We start from the raw sequence: 17,869 nt of genomic DNA on the forward strand, positions 1-17,869 counted from the left end.
CAAATTTGACATGATTACGATAAGTGGCCTTTGAGTTCTGCCCCCCAGAAGGCAGCGATGTTGGCAAGGATGGAGTTGAATGTGTCACCGCTGTTAGCTGCCACATGTACTCCGCCAAGTAGGTATACAGCGGGCTGCGGTGGTTATGTTACGTTGGGTTATCATAAATATGTTTGTAAGACTTTCCTTGTTTTGTTATGAATTCGGAATCGAAAAATACCAGATAAGTCATTACTCAGGACACATACATCTTTTATTTACTTTCAGGACACAGAACCAGATACAGTCTTGGTGACAGGTGATGCGCCCGCTCTGGTCAATGGCCCGATCTTGGCCTACTTGGAAGGGATTTGGAGGTCGAAAGTATGACTCATCTGGTATTGTTCGATTCATAACAAAACGAGTAAAGTCTAAAAAACATATTTATGATAACCCAACCTAACATAACCGCCGCAGCGCGCTATATAAGGGTGGCCTCCAGATAATACAAAGGACCGCGCGTAGCTTGACCTTGAAGCTATCAATGGCTATTTCTTTGTTTTGCTTCCATTTATTTTTGTCAAATGAACTGTGATGTTTAGAAAACAATAAAACTGCATATAAAATTGGCCAGAAATAATTATATATACAGTGCATTTCAACATATTAGACTTTGACTTAACATATTAAACACATACCGTATTCAACATATTAACAGGTTCAGTCCCAGCCGGCATACTCCTCTGTATGCAAGGTCTCACATCTCACGGGAGTGAGTGTGTTAAACACAATTTATAACATTATCTTGGTATTTTTGAGGTTATGTAACATAGTTTAAGAGGCATCTTTATTGACCACGATCCGCTGCCCGGTTGATCTACCCCCCGGTTAATCGAGGTTCTACTGTACACTGTACTAACATAATTCAATCATGACAGTCTAAAGATATATATGTTAGTAGAATAAATTAACAAATAATAAGTTATTGAACAGTTCAAACTGAATTACATGATACTGTATGAATAAGAGTGCCATTATTGGTGTGAAAGACAAAATATTCGCTTGTTGGTTACAATTTGTTTCAAAAATTTGTCTTATTATGACATTTTAATTTGACTAAAATTTAAGGTACATACCTTCACGTCCACGGTTCATAAATGTATGGTCAAACCCACTACATGTTTCGCCTATACATGGGCATTGTCAAGTGGTCCTTCAAGAACGTTTCGTCCATTGTAGACTCCTCAAAAAACATTTAAATAAATACACGAAACACGATACATTGTACGAAACATTTAACACTTAGTAGGCCTACTATTTACCGGTCGCGGTACGGAAGCAGACTGCCAAGTCACGGGTGCAGTCTGCTTCCGTACCGCAACCGGTAAATAGTAGGCCTACTAAGTGTTAAATGTTTCGTACAATGTATCATGTTTTGTGTATTTATTTAAATGTTTTTTGACGAGTCTACAATGGACAAAACGTTCTTGAAGGACCACTTATGTATAGGCGAAACATGTAGTGGGTTTGACCATACATTTATGAACTGTGGACGTGAAGGTATGTACCTTAAATTTGAGTCTAATCAACAGTTCAGGGGCTACACAATGAATTTTAATTTTAATTTGCTTTCTTTAATTGTAGTAGCTGATAATATTCAGTTTAATCCTTAGGGACACTGCTACGTTAGTTATAACAGAAATACCTATGTTAGCCAGCTGTTTCCTACATTTTGATGCTCATGAGCTTATACATACACTAACTTTAGGCTCCTACACACTAAATATAATAGGCTCCTTAGGCTATGCATAGTAAATTGAATGCATGATGGCTTTTAGTATGAAAGTGTGCATGAATTAAATATTTATTTAAGATTACTAGTTAAGTATAAAATTTTGATGTCGAGTCAATATGGACAGATGCATTACATATAATTTGGATTAACCATTTAGTACTTTGGAGCCTTGATTATTTGAAAGAACCTCAATGGATAATCCGTGGACAACTTTCTCAACTTGAAGTAAATTTGTAGGAATTATTGAATTGTAAAAAAGAATAACTGGACGCTTTAACATTGAGGTCAAGTCTTATTACATTTAGACAAATTAAATTGTTGAAACAGATAAACTATCTGATTACCAAATACATTAAAACATTTTGATTGTTTATCCATTCTTGGCAAAACAATGCTAAGGAAGACAGAACAAAGAACTATTGTCCACTCATAGGCGTTTGATTTATTTTTCCTTCTGAACAGTATTTCATGTCTCAATTAAATTGGGTTAATGAGGTTTTCAGTAATCCATGGCCTACAACCCCAGATAATCCAGGTTCTACTGTACTTTGAGGTCTCTGTCTAAAAAAGTTGTCTAAAACTTAATGACTGTTTTCTCATCTTTGCAATAAGCCTATAATGCAGGTTGTATTCAGGGTACCCACTCAATCGGAAAAACCTTAAAACCGTGAATTTCGCCAGGTCAACGAATTTCGCCAGGTCAACGAATTTTTGGCCTGCTCCTGATTTTAGACTCCTAAAACTTCAAACAGTTATCGATTCTCGATGACTTTGGATCCAATTTAGTTTATTCTGCGACCTCAAAAAAATCAACTTGCAGACATGTCCTGCTGATGCTATAATATCCCTGGAGTTTCCTATCATAAAACATTAGGGATGGTCGGGTTTGAATTGTTAGTTTTGAACAGGACGGGACAGGATTTTTATTTTCTTCCAGAACATAAAAATACAATCTTCAGAAAAGAATTGCATTTTCTGTATCTTTGTCTTTTATTGTTGGCTGTTCGGGTTTCAATGTTTTTGTTTCACATATTTATTTATTGTGTTCTATACTTTAAGCAATATAAATCTAAATCTTATGAACTAGAATGACAATAGTGACTTTGATACTATTATAACCTCACTAGCTGTGTGCCCGTTCTACGCACGGGGATCTTATCGTAGTCAGTTGAAACCTTCTTATTAAGAACAGAAGTTGGTTTGCATATTTTCAGATGTGCTAGCAAAACTATTATATATCATCCTTCACAAATACAGTATCTGACAGTTTCAAGCCAAAACAAATGCTTCGCAATTAAATGTAACCCGGGTCATGTTGGTCCATATGTTAAATCCAATGATTAAACTAAAAAAATGCTTTATAGATCTATGAGGCATAGCCCTAAGGTAGGCCTATAATTGAAAGTTACCTTCCACAATGGTTAGAAGTATTTAAGGTACTACCTCAACCTCACAATTTAACACTTTATTCGGGTTGACATTTTCATTATGAAGGTGCTTTTGTCCTTTCCATGAAACACTCAGAAACTAAGGACATTAATGCGTTACCAACAGACATACACACCAATTAGGGAATTTGCTACGCTTTAAGCATAACAAAGTACATATAAAACTAGTATTTGAAATCTTTGTTAATGTCATCAAATTTCATCATAACAATTTATATTTGCTTGGACCGAAGATGACCCGAAATGATGTCGAAATGACGGCTTACTATATGAAATGAAGTCAGTATGAAATGACGATTTAGATTGGTAATTTATAATAAAAATTACCAAAATAGGCCACGAAATATTGATACATAAACAACGTAAAGCGTTTAAACAATTCATGATGGTTTGCTGAATAAATGTTTTACTAAAATGCGTTATCGTTTTCTTAGCATAAACTAACATTATGGAATCAAGAAAGAAAAAGCAAAAATTGTACAGTTAAGACATCAATTAAATTGAATACGCCTGTATTAAATAAGTGCAACACCAACGATAACTAATTTGTAAAGTTCAGTGATGTGTTGGTACTTAAAAATGATTCTTGCTGCTATCAACAGTACCAACAGTTCTAAGGAATAGAACCGGTACCAGAAACCAACGTTCACAGTTGAGAACTATAGTACAGCCGACCAATTATATGCGTTAAACAAGTCCCGAGGTTATTGATCTCTTGGTTTTAGATTTTCTCGTAAAACGTTATCGGCAATCAAAGTTATTTCCCATTAATTGCTTTATTTGTAAACAACTTTTAATGTAAACTTATCGGTGTCAGTTTGAAAAAAAAACAACCTCATACAAACAACATTTTGTTATTTAATAGATTATGTATTCTCTAAACAATGATTGGTATAGGCTATCTATTAACATTAGAAGGAAATGTGACAAAAATCACATAACGTTGGGTTTTTGGACGTTTGTAATTTTATTTCTTAAGTAGGTAGGCCGTGTATTCTAGGGAAAAGTACCGGTTTCAAGGATCGTCGTCCAAAAGGTTGTAATGAATAATTACCCAAAAGATGGGCTATGGGCCTATTGGCTGTATGGTCCAGCGATTGCATCACACAGTGAGTAGGTACTATTGACTATGTATATATACAGGGTGTTTCGGTAAAGCGTAGCTGGCTATGCAGATTCAGATTCTACATGCAAAAATAAGTTGAAAATGTTGAATAACTTTTTTTTATTTTGACTTAGTTTAGCCGTAATCCGCCATTTTGTATGTTGTTGAAAATAATTAATAACTCAAAAACTCCTGGAGATATTTTTATGAAACTTATTATAAACTTTAAGGCTACACGTATTAACATTCTCCGATAATATCTTTGATCAGGCTCATCAAATTTAAAAATGGCGGCAATTTAAAATTTTAAAAGTAAAAATCAACTAAAAACAGCGACTAAAACAAAATTTTAAATGGCCGCCATTTTGACATTTGATGAGCCTGATCAAAGATATATTAGGAGAATGTTAATACGTGTAGCCTTAAAGTTTATACCAAGTTTCATAAAAATATCTCCAAGGGCTGTAGAGTTATTAATTATTTTCAAAAAAATAAAAAATGGCGGATTACGGCTAAACTAAGCCGAAAAAAAATTATTGTATATTTTTGACTTATTTTTGCATGTAGAATCTGAATCTGCATAGCCCGCTACACTTTACCAAAACACCCTGTATAGTCAATGGTAGGAATAGAAAATAATACATTAGAAAAGCGAGTTTAGCATCATCCGTAAACCTCTGTTACAATCACCCACTGCAGTTGTGACTTTTTACTTTACACTTTACACAACCGCCATTGAAGCGCCGTCAATGAGTGGAAACCATGTTTCTAAGCTATCGGTGACGATCGTTATTAAATTTAAGTTTCCCAGCCGTATACAACACTGATTCAAGGTCTTCTCTCTGGTTATCAAAACCCAAGAACAACACAAAGAATCTCTGGTTCCTGAACTGGATGTTGCCTAGTTATTTAATTTCACTTACGGTTACACTATTACACTATATTATTGCACTTGCGATTAATTAAATCCGTTATGTTAAAAAACGTTTTTAATCTCACTTGGTTGGGATTTGCTTTCAAAACATGATTGAAAAAGTTTGCGGTATTTGTAAACAACATTTGGAAGCATAGCAGTGACAGCTAGGAAAAATTAACTTAACCCGAACAGCTGTTCGTTATTTCATAGATGATTATGCAATAAAAATTGGACGAAAACTTGATAAAAATCGTACAAAACTGCATTTTTGAATAACTTAATTTTATATGTGGAAACATGGCTGCAGTGCTGCTACACTGTTTGTTTCTATTTGTTTGTGAGGTCCGCTATGACATGATTCTATCTGCAACCAGCCTAAGCACCATGACCCTTATCAACATCATAAAAAACATACTAATTTGTATGAAAAACTGTATATAAAACCATAAGATTGATTTGCGCATTTGAGTGGTAACCCTGCTTACTATAAACAGCAAATATTAAATGTTTATGCAACCTACATTGGTTAGTTTTGAGACAAATAATTATCTTAGAAGTTATTAGATCAGTCAATTTGAGTTAAAATAAAGTATTTTTTATTAAAATGCAATGACAAAGTACCTGTGTTTGAGAAAGAATTTATGTTGGTACACCGTCATTTCATTCATAAATCATGATTCAAAGCCCTGATTAAATATTCTGGGTAGTGCATAAGGAGGTAATTTTGAAGAACTCTCAAGTGTGTCAAGGTTGCATGTGAGCAAGGTGCCAGGTCTATTTCAGTGGATGATGAAGCATCTACTCTTTTAGTTGTGAAACAAATGAGAAACCGCTTCAAGAGCTGTAGGGTTTTCTTTTGATCTATATAAAAAAAAATTTAATACTTTTCCTGAGTGATATAACATATTGCTGAATCCTTAGATAAATAGGTAAATGATTATCTACCTAAAGCTCGATTTGCCATCAATAATCTGTAGAGCAAACATTGATATGGGCATAGTTTTATTTTTGGTGAGATAATGCTTCTTATAAAATGCAAAACTTTAACCTCGAGCTTCAGTTTTTAATGGGCCATTTCAATGAACTAGTAGGCACACAAAATGCAGAAATTAATAAAATTTTCAAATACAAATTTGTAATTGTCCTCCACCTTGTAGGCCTTTCTTTCGCAGTCTTCATATCTTCACTGAAAAAATATGTTTTTTATTATTGTATTAAAGTGGTAATTAATACCAAGGAGTTCTGTAATAATATGTGTGTGCATGGCATGGTTTTAATGTGGATGGTTATGCAAATTCATAAATCCAGACTTAATTGATTGTCTTGTATCACTGTATGATGTTTTGAAACATTGTATACCCTAAGAAGACAATAGTTGTTAGGTAACAGTTAAAACCATGTCATGACAACTGCTTGTGGCAAGTCTAAGCAATGATTACTGGAGTTGTTGTATTTCAGGTAAACGCAAGTTCGACGGCGGTCACCAGAACCAGGGGGAAACGAAGAGGCGCTATCAAAGCAGCTGGGGCAGTCAGCCGTTAGCCCAGCAGCCTCTCAGTAGTGCTTACGGCATGAACGGCGGCGGATACAGCTCTGGCAGCGATGCACAGTGGTATCAAGACAGTTACCACCAATGGAGCTAAATGTACAGGGACAAAGTGGACTGAGAGACATGCTGAAGTGTGGAAACCGAGATGTTGCTCACATTTCCCCGACCTTTGTGTAGAAACAGATTTTTTTTAGCAAAATTGTTTGATTTGGTTTTCGGTTTTCACTTATGAGTTTTCATTTTTAAAATTTATCTGTTCTCGGTGCAAAGTTCGGAATTGTCTGTAATATCTTTCCATGCAGCATGCCGCTTAAAATTAACAGATGCCATCAGCTTGTGTCTTGTTGATGCTGTCTCGAATAACATACTCTTCCTTTTTTTTTACTAAAATATAATACGTTTGTAGTTTGACAAAATTTGCGAGTAAATTTTTTCAAAATTGTGTGTACGCATGCATGACAATATTGTAACATTCCCCCCTCACCCCCTAGTTCTGGAGACGTCACACCATTAGGGGGCTTCCAAAATCTTTTATTCCCACGGCATAGCTGCCAATTTGTTTCATTAAGTTTTACCACATAGCGTCTGCGATTGTGGATATTCTGTTATTGGTTATCAATTATTGTTTTAAATCTTTTTTGGTTATTATTGGCTGGAAGGTTTCTGTTAATCATTTCGAAACCTTGCTGTTTTTTTATTTGTTTTTACATTTTATATGTAGGATGCAGTAGTAGATAATTTATAACTAGTTAACTTACAAACCTTTTCAGTTCTGTTTGTTTTTTTTTAAGTTGAATGACGCAAGAAATTTTAGTTGTAATTTTAACTTGATGTTAAATTGTTGATTGAGTAGTGACAAGAAACCATACATTTGTTGAAGACCATTACGTATTTTATTGATGAGAAACAAATATAGCTATATAAATGGCTCTTGAAGATCCATTGTTGTGTTATAATCAATATGTACTAAGCTGCAATAATAACAATGTAATTGTTTCTGTTATTGTAACTGTGTTAAAGAAGACTATTGATCCATGAAAATGTGTGTTAGTTCTAGCTTTGTTAGTAATTAGTATAACACTTTCATTTAAAGTAAATTTTATGTTTGATTGTTCCCTGGTTTTAATTAAATTTGTTATGTCATCAAATTTTACATAATATTGTCTTGCGTCATACTTAGTGAAACAGTAGGACATGCTTATGCTTAATCATTTCAGCTTACTTTATACAAAAACACTATCATCTTTTAGAAATGCCTAGTTAAACAAAAAATTTAAAAGTTTTGCTACAAGATAATTGTTTTTTGAGTCAAAAGTGCTCTGAAAAACATTTCCCTGTTACAGCAAATGTATGATGGACCTACATGTCTCAATAAACAGTTGTATGTGAACATTTTATAACTAACACTTTTATTTATGATCCCTATTTCAAACTTTATACTTGAATACAAGTGGCAGTTGAGAGTAAAAGCTGGATTAGTGTATTATATATCACTATTTAGGGGTTCATAAGTATTGTACGTTCATCACTAAATGATTTTTTGTAAAGTGACTTTTCAATCCTGAAAAATAAGCGAGGGTTGAAAAGACACTTTTTGTCCTCGTGATGAATAATATTTGTTGTCATATTGCCTCCTATTTAAACAAACTACATTAGAAAATGACAAAATTTGTAAAGATACCTCTCAAAATGACTTCAATTTCGCTAATGAAACCAAGCAGCTATTTAGTAACATTAAGTGATTCAATAATTTTGTCTATTACAATTGTATTAGTGTACATATACAATAAATGCAGTGTGATTGAAAAGACCCGGAACAGTGTAATATATTTTTTACTTTTATAGATAAAGTAATATCAATTATCACATTGGGATTGAACTTGAATAAAACTTGTTATATCAATAATGACCATAAATGTCTACTCTTTCAAGCTAGCCTACTTTTTTACCTCTTAAGGGCCCAGGAGTTAGACAAAATTCTCAAATGGCTTAGGTCAAGTTTTGTATCAAATTAAAGGTCTGATTTAGTAAAACACATTGTCGCAAACCGAACTCAAACGGACAACCGAGTCAAAAATGGCATCCTTTCAAATATTTTTTAAATCTGCCATTTTGTTTCTTTACTTTGCTGTTATTTTGAGCTCCAATTTGCGGCATTGTATTCTAACCTTTAATGTGATGTGCATATCGACCTATGCTTCCGTTCATGATTTTCTTCCGGCTTCTAATGAGCGCCCCACAGTATAATAAGCTTTGTGCTTTGTAAATGTAAAGAATCTTTGAACATCTGTCATTTTTTACTCCTTTGTTCATTTCAGTTCGGGTTTGTGGCGTTGTGTTTTACTAACAGAGACCTTTAACACGCTCACTGCGACTGTGACCCCGTGACGCAGGGGGTGCCATGGTGTGAGGCGGCTGCGTCACCGGGAGCACAGTGCGCAATGCATTGTTTGCCCAGTTAGTATGGCTCTAGCCGAGGACGGTTGGTACACGTTAGTATTGTGTCTCTCTCTAATACTCTTACTCTCAGGGCCATGCATATCTAAGAAGATATTTGGCCGCACCAACAAAGCCTCTCCATCTTGCTCTATCCTCTGCATCCTCCTCAGTTGCTCCTAGTTGCTCCATGTCTTTCTTTACTTGGCTCCACCATTTTTGTTTGGCCTTCCTCTCGGTCGTCTTCCTTCGGGATTTCGTAGTAAAACTAATTTTAATTTATTTTGCTCCTCTCTTCGTAAAACATGTCCAGCCCATCTAACTTTTCTACACTTAAATTCACACACCACATCTGGATCTCTGTAGAGTTCTCTCAGTTCTCTGTTGTGTCTCTTCCTCCACTCACCACCTTCATAAATTGGTCTATAGATTTTTCTTAAAATCTTATTTTCGAATGTGATTAACTTCTTTTCTTTTTTATTTGGTTTCCATGTTTCAGCTCCATATAATAATACTGGGCTGATTATAGTCTTATAAATTCTAACTTAGGTGTTTTTTGACAATAACTTAGAGGACATCAGTCTGTTGCAAGCGTAGAAACATCTGTTTGCCAGATTTAGTCTATTTTGAATTTCTATTTCTTCTTTGTTTTCCCTGGATAAGATAACCCCTAAGTACTTAAAATGTTCTACTTTTTCAAATTTATGGTCATCTACCTGCAGTGGGTCTTGGGCTATACCTTGATTTCTTGAAAATTGCATATATTTGGTTTTCCCATCATTTACTTTTAGTCCTAAATGTCCTGTTTTGTCCATAAATACTTTTGTTAGTTGGCGTAGGTCCTCTAAAGTTTCTGCAAAAATGACGACATCGTCTGCAAACGCTAATATGTTAATTCTGGAGCCAATTGAAATTCCCTTATCTATTGTTGCCACTTCTTGTAGAGCTTCTTCTATTGCTAGGTTGAAGAGGATTGGGGAGAGCCCATCCCCTTGCCTTAACCCTGCATTTACTGTAAAGGGCTCCGAGACTCTCCCATTTACTTTTACTGAACATGTGAAATTTGCTACAGTTGTTCTAGCAAGGTTTATAAGTTAGGTTGGGATTCCAAATTTGTCCATCTTTTTCCACAGTTTCTCTCTATTTATGCTATCATACGCTTTTTGGAAATCAATAAATATTGCAAAAAACTCCCTATTAAACTCCCAATACTTTGATATGACTTCTTTAAGGATAAATATTTAATTCATTGTGGACCTGCCTTTCATGAAACCAGCCTGATGATCTAGGATTAGTTCATTTGTATATTCTTCGATCCGATTTAATACTATCTTTGATAAAACTTTGTATGGTATGCTAAGGAGTGATATGCCTCTAAAATTACTACATTCTTCTTTCTCTCGTTTCTTGTGAATGGGGACTACTATTGCTTCCCTCCATTCTTCTGGAATTTCTTCTCTCTCCCAGATTATTTTAATCAGTTCCCAAAGCTTTCCTATTACTACTCCCCCTCCCTTCTTCAGTATTATTTCTGCTATTATCCCATCTCTGCCCGGGGCTTTATTGCTCTTTAGAGCTTTGACTGCTGCTTCGACTTCTTCTCTGGTTGGTGTCTCTCTCTAATACCAGTCTATAATTGTGGTGTAGGTTGGTGGTAAATTTCCCTATAAAATCCTCATTTGGCAAGCTTAGAAATCAACTTGTTGTTCCGTCTTTCTCCTCCAATTGGCAATACAATGGGACCGGCTACGTTCCAAGCAGTAAGCCTATCTGTGGGTGTTTTAGCGAACTACGTCGACTTGTCGTAACGCATCACATCACCACACGTTATTTGCTATTCGTTGGACCGAAATATTTGAATTGAAAGCCAACCGCCTGGCAATGGGTTGGGTCAACACTGCGCCGCACCGGGGCTATGCCTGCCATTGACGAGCCGCAGTGAATGTGTTAATTTGATATCAAACTCGACCTAGGCCGCTGTGTTAATTTGATATCAAACTCGACCTAGGCCGCTATTTAAGAATTTCGTCTGACTCCTCGTGGGCTCCCTTAAGGGATAAAAAAAAGGAATAATAGCTTTAAAGAGTAGGTAGACATTTATGGCTATAATTATTTTACCAAGTTTCATTCCTTTATAACAGTATAATAGTTATTTGTGTAACTAGTGGTGAAAGTGGCACTTTGCTGCACACGAGAGCAATGGAATGATCTCGAGTGCAGCAAAGGCCTTTTTCACTCGTGTTACACATTATATTTTTCCTACAGTCACTATAAAGCATAAAATAAATAATTAGTCTTTCAAACACTATACAACACGTTTTTAGGTTCAGCTGGCAACACAAATGGTACCCTAGAGAAAGTAGTACCCGCGGTCCGTATCACTCCGCTATTTTTCCTTGGCAAGAAATGTGCTCTGCGTTTTGAGAATATAGTTCCGTATGTTTTTGTAATTTGAAGTGGTTTCCGCACCTAAAAAAAATGCTTTAAAGGTATTTTCATGTTTATTATGATGGTAGGAATGTTTTAAAAACGTTTAAAAGAAAAGTCCAGAAAGTTCAGAAATACCGAAACTATAAACACGAAATGACAGGTTAAATCGTAGTTATAATAGTCAATCAGCTGCTCATAGTATTATTATCTTTAAGTGTTGCCAACCAATTTCCAAGCGTACACGGATTACGTGCATAATAGAACCACGCTGTTTTGTGTTGTTTCGTTGGAATCCTGATGTGCGGCAAAGTATAAACCGTACGACAAAGTATAAACCGTACGGCAAAGTATAAGCATGCAGCAATTAGCAGCTTTCTGTTCTATAAACAGTACAAGGAAGCCAACTTTGTCAGGTGACTGTAGAAAAAATATATTACATTGTTCCGGGATTTTTCAATCACACTGTATGTTGAACTACTGTATTAACAAAAATGCAAAAACTAGCTAAATCGATGCACGTGATTGCTTACAAATACAATTTTCCTACAGTCACCCGACAAAGTTGGCTTCCTTGTACTGTTTATAGTACAGAAAGCTGCTAATTTCTGCATATTTATACTTTGCCGTACGGTTTATACTTTGCCGTACGGTTTATACTTTGCCGCACATCAGGATTCCAACGAAACAACACAAAACAGCGTGGTTCTATTATGCACGTAATCCGTGTACGCTTGGAAATAGGTTGGCAACACTTAAAGATAATAATACTATGAGCAGCTGATTGACTATTATAACTACGATTTAACCTGTCATTTCGTGTTTATAGTTTCGGTATTTCTGAACTTACTGGACTTTTCTTTTAAACGTTTTTAAAACATTCCTACGATCTTAATAAACAAGAAAATACCTTTAAAGCATTTTTTTAGGCATGGAAACCACTTCAAATTACAAAAACATACGGAACTATATTCTCAAAACGCGGAGCACATTTCTTGCCGAGGAAAAATAGCATTGATAATTTAACATTGATATAATTTAACGATGTTACAACAGTTAAGCCTGGTCCTTGGTCCATTGAGCTTGGAACACTGGGAATTAATGTAACAGATGGAGACGGACCTATTGAAGTTCTGATAGGTGCAGACGTTGCAGGGAAACTTTACACTGAGAAACGATATCTGCTTTCCAACGGGTTAGTTGCAATGCACACTTTGTTGGGCTGGACTTTAATGGGAAGAACTACAGTTGAAGGGAATGACAGGTCCAGTTCTATGGCAGTAACTTCTTTACTGTCCCCTATTGATAATAAATCCATTTCAGATTTGTGGAGTTTGGATGTTTTAGGAATCAAGGATCCAGTGGAGGTAAAGAGTGAATCTTCAGTTAAAAGTAGAACAATGGAACATTTTGTAGAATCTGTTTCAGTGGAAAATGATGGCAGATATCAGGTCAAATTGCCATGGGTTGATGATCACCCGCCGTTACCTACTAATTTAAAAGTAGCACAGAAGAGACTCAGTAATCTTACAAATAAACTTAATTCTAGTGGATATCTTAGTTCATATCAACAGGTGTTGTCTGACTGGGAGGAATTAGGTATCATAGAGAAGGTTAACGATGCCGATTTGGAAATTGGTCACTACCTACCGCATCGACATGTGATAAAAGAAAACAGTCTTACCACGAAATTGAGACCTGTATTTGATGCATCTGCTAAAGAAAAGAATCAGCCCTCGTTGAACGATTGTCTAGAAAAAGGTGACAACCTTATTGAATTGATTCCGTCCATATTAAATCGTTTTAGACTACACAGATATGGAGTTGTTGCTGACATCGAGAAGGCTTTTCTACAGATTGGTGTACATAGGGACGATAGAGATTTTCTTCGTTTTTTGTGGATTAATGAAGAGGGTCAATTGGTTGTTTACAGACACGCTAGAGTGGTCTTTGGAGTTACCTGTAGCCCATTTATGCTAAGTGCAGTAATAAAACTTCATTTAGAAAAAACATTAGACTTGATAGATTCTGGATCGTTAAACTACTCAAGAAAAGTAGTAGAGACACTGTCGAGAAGTTTCTATGTAGATAACTGTATGGCAAGTTTTGATGACTTTTCAGATTTGAATCAATTTGTAGATCAAGCGACTTCTGTAATGAAAGATGCTAGATTCTGTCTTCGGAGTTGGGAGTACACAGAAATTCAGAGTTTCAAAAATGATTCTACCTTGACACCTATCTTAGGTTTAAATTGGAACAAAAATACTGACATGATTGAGTTGAATTTTGAAAACTTTGAGTTTAAAGAGCCTGAAATAGTCACGAAGAGATCTATTTTGTCTTTTGCTCACAAGTTGTTTGACCCCATAGGTATAACTTGTCCTGCTACACTCTTGCCTAAGATATTGCTGCAGAAAACGTGGGAAAGTAAAATTGGATGGGATGACAAGGTTTCAGAAGAGATAAAACTTTTGTTTTTAGATTGGGCAAGGCAACTTGAGATTTTTTCAAATTTGAAAATTCCAAGATATTTTGGAAATGAAATCGGAGGGAATATTTCTTGGACAGTTCACTGTTTTTGTGATGCAAGCCAGGACGCTTATGCGGCTGCGGTTTTCCTGAGGGGTGAATCTAATGGACATACCACAGTTCAATTAGTTCAAGCGAAGAGTAGAGTTGCACCTGTCAAGAAGATGACCATTCCTCGGCTGGAGTTATTGGCGGCTCCTATTGGCGCTCGTCTAACTGACAACGTCTTAAAGAGTATGGGATTTGAAAATGTCAAAACATTTTATTGGACCGACTCAACCACCGTTTTTTCATGGATTCGTCGAGAAGATTACTGGGGAGTGTTTGTTTGGAACCGAGTAAAGGAAATAAGATCCCTTAGTAACATTGAATCTTGGAATCATGTTCCAGGCCATATGAATCCAGCTGATTTGCCGTCACGTGGATGTTCTCCTAAGCAGCTAGTAGAGTCGAAATGGTGGGAGGGACCACAATGGCTAAGAAACTCATCAAACTTGTGGCCTAACCAAAACTTCAGTGATGATTGTGATGAGAAAGAAGTAAATTCTGAACTTAGGAAGATCAAATCAACTACAAAGATTCTGATTAATTCAAAACCTGAACCAGATTGTTGGTATTACAGATATTTCTCCAGATTTGATAAAATCGTCAGATTGGGAGGCTGGTGGGAAAGACTCATAAGACTATTGAAACAGCTTCTTCGCAGAGTCTTAGGAAGAGCTAGTTTGAGTTATGAAGAATTTTTTACCGTTTTGTGCAGTTGTGAATCTGTCATAAATAATAGACCCTTGACTTACATTTCAGAAGACAGCCTTGACATGGAAGTTTTGACGCCAGCTATGTTTTCGAATGGTACAAAGGAGTATGGAGTTATTGATTTGGACCAGATCAACTACACAAATTTGTCTCGACGTTGGAACTTTAAATTAAAATTAAAAGAAGATCTTGAAAAAAGATTTAGAAGTGAATACTTAAGTCAATTGGTGTTGCATTCGAAGAAGAAGAGATCTCGTCAAGTACAAATTGGAGAAATTGTTTTTCTTGGAAGAGACAATACCAAACGGATGGACTGGCCTTTGGCGAAGATTGAGAAGATACTTCCTGGAAAAGATGGCAACATACGTCTTGTGGAAATGAAAACATCAAAAGGAACAGTGCTGAGACCCATACAACATGTGTTTCCACTTGAATTGGTCCAGCAGAAAGACAACCAAGATGGTAATGAAACATTCGAAATGGAAGATGAACAAGTAGCTGAAGGTGTTGATCGTGAACATGATCAACCTGTTTACACACAAAGAGGAAGACAAATTAGACCACCACAAAGATACCTGAAGCAATAATTAATATTTTGACTTTGCAAGTCAAAAGGTGGGAGAATGTTGGATATAGTATAGAAACATTTGATTTAAATAATCTATGGTTTATATTTTGTATTGTCTTTTCCAGCTGCTATGAAAATATGAACTTTAATAATTTTAACACATATGATTTTGGAATGAATTGATATGTTGTGATTACAGGAATAATAGTTTTGGTAGCATTTTACTATGATTGAGTAACTTTTCTTTTGTAAATAATTAAATTATTTTCTGCTCATTATCTAGTCTATTTCTCTTTCCATCTTTGACTTTTAACAGGAGTGATACGGACCGCGGGTACTACTTTCTCTAGATCACCATTTGTGTTGCCAGCTGAACCTAAAAACGTGTTGTATAGTGTTTGAAAGACTAATTATTTATCTATATATTTAATACACAGTTGTAACACTATTTTCTCAGTAATTACTGGACCAATCTACAAGATTAATGTCTCAAATTAAATTGCCGAACTTCCTTAGAATTTACGTTTTTTCTAAGGGCTACGACCTACAGCCCTTTAAAGGTCGAGTCAATACAATTCTTATTGAAGAATATAATACACAGTTTATAAATTATTCATCAGCTGTTTAATGTTTGTCAGACATTTGTTATTATCTTTATAACCTCACTTTCAGTATGCAATTATTAAATTTGAAGTTTCTGTTTATAAACACACGATTTTGATCAAGGAAAGTGTATTTGTTAACTTGTTTTTGAAATGTTTTAGTTTTACTGCAAAGTGATCTGAAGGAAAGTGGTAATTGAGTTTAGTTTTAGTATGGAATGTGAAATAATACCCATATAGTAGGGAACGGAAACTTATTGTTTTGATCAATATAATTTATTCTCTACGGCCACCAGAATAATCATGGGGAAATCCGAAAAATATTAATTGCTAATGAGTCCGAAACATACAAACATTTTATAGTAGGTGACGAATCTTACTCAAGATCAGTGTTAGACGTTCAGTGGTACCAAACTTTACCTTCTCGAGATGGCGAGTACGCTGGGATACGTGGAACTACAATATATCAGTGAATTTTTTTTTTCAAGTACACAGGGAAGTTGCTTGAGAAACTGTGACTTACCATCCGGTTCTGGCGAAGAAGTATGTGACTTGATGTTTAATGGCAATGTTGACTCGGGTCATTATAGCGTTGTAAAACTTTATTATTAACCCCAGGGTGTGAAAAGTACAAAAAGAAAAAGTATACCCCCGCCGCAGCAAACCTGCAGACTAAGCGAATTTCCATTGACCTGATTGGATTTACACTAAAATGCCTCCATAAAAATAGCACATTTATTTTCTATTTAAATAGAATTAGTTTAACAAGTACCTTAGGTTTGCTGCAACAGGGAGGGTAAAAAAGATTTTTTTATAAAATGATAATAGTTTAGTAAGAAATAAAAGTATTTTCAAAATCGATCAAAATATGTTCATAAACAAGCAAACTACAACAGTTGACTTATTCTCCATAAGAATAACATGGGAATTTTAAAATTACAATTTTTTTGAATTTTCTCCGTAACAATTAGGCGCATAATAACGCTTCAATATACTAAATTATTTGTTTTTTTAAGCTCTACAAAGTGGTTTAAAAAGAAATTGCGAAATTTTGTGTTTTTAGCGGCAAAAATGGGAAAAACCTATTTTTACCCCATAAAACCCCCCATAAACCCCCGTTCCATAGTCCGATCATGCTGGTTCGCGAACTCATTCAAGTTTATCCCGCCTTACACCTTCAAACCAAATTTTATCAAAATCGGACAAAAATTACTCAAGTTATCGTGCGGATGGACATATATATATATATATATATATATATATTATATCTCTATATATAGATATATAAAAATTTGAACGAATGGTGTTTTTGGCCTCTGGGGACATCAAAATGAAAAAGTAAATCGGTCCCGGGCTTAGGTCTTACCATGAGACCTACGGTAATAGCTACTTCCCTATAGGGAAATTCGCTAAAAGGTAATCACTAACCGGGCGTAAAGAGACATAAAAAAAATGTAGAGAACCATCGAACTAAAAAGGTAAAGAGCAGTGTTGGTGTTAAATGTGCTCTGGAAGTCCCTAAAAAAAATACCAACTCTTTTGAATTGGGGTCGTTAGATTGGATTTGTCACTAATTCAAATCTATGAATTTTGAGTCAGAACAGTCTAACTGGGACACAACAATGTTTTAGTTTTCCTGCAAAGTGATCTGAAGGAAAGTGGTAATTGAGTTTAAGTTTGAGTATGGAATGTGAAACAATACCCATAGTAGGGGATGGAAACTTATTGTTTTGATCAATATAATTTATTCTCTATAGCC

The 17,869-nt window shown here is 35.3% G+C and overlaps 2 protein-coding genes across 13 annotated transcripts in view; both read left to right on the forward strand.

The window, feature by feature from the left end:
- Window positions 1-8,192, forward strand: part of LOC128988339 (heterogeneous nuclear ribonucleoprotein Q-like) — a 51,777-nt gene extending 43,585 nt beyond the window's left edge. For 9 of the 12 annotated variants that reach the window (XM_054409538.1, XM_054409534.1, XM_054409541.1 and 6 more), the window contains one exon: window positions 6,702-8,192. In XM_054409538.1, coding sequence (XP_054265513.1) covers window positions 6,702-6,886 — 185 coding nt within the window. In that variant the 3' untranslated portion in view covers window positions 6,887-8,192. The remainder of the gene's footprint in view (window positions 1-6,701) is intronic. The other 3 variants (XM_054409542.1, XM_054409545.1, XM_054409543.1) reach the window with 2 other exon arrangements.
- A 1,063-nt stretch (window positions 8,193-9,255) lies between these two features.
- On the forward strand, window positions 9,256-15,527 carry LOC128989087 (uncharacterized). The gene is made up of 2 exons (XM_054410945.1): window positions 9,256-9,274; window positions 12,712-15,527. Exons 1-2 carry the CDS (start codon window positions 9,256-9,258, stop codon window positions 15,525-15,527), a joined length of 2,835 nt encoding a protein of 944 aa, XP_054266920.1.
- Window positions 15,528-17,869: the final 2,342 nt, after the last annotated feature.

Source organism: Macrosteles quadrilineatus, unplaced genomic scaffold (genome assembly GCF_028750875.1).
Source record: "Macrosteles quadrilineatus isolate MER2022 unplaced genomic scaffold, UCM_ALF_1.0 Scaffold_3__2_contigs__length_128488019, whole genome shotgun sequence".
NCBI classification, from domain to species: domain Eukaryota; kingdom Metazoa; phylum Arthropoda; class Insecta; order Hemiptera; family Cicadellidae; genus Macrosteles; species Macrosteles quadrilineatus.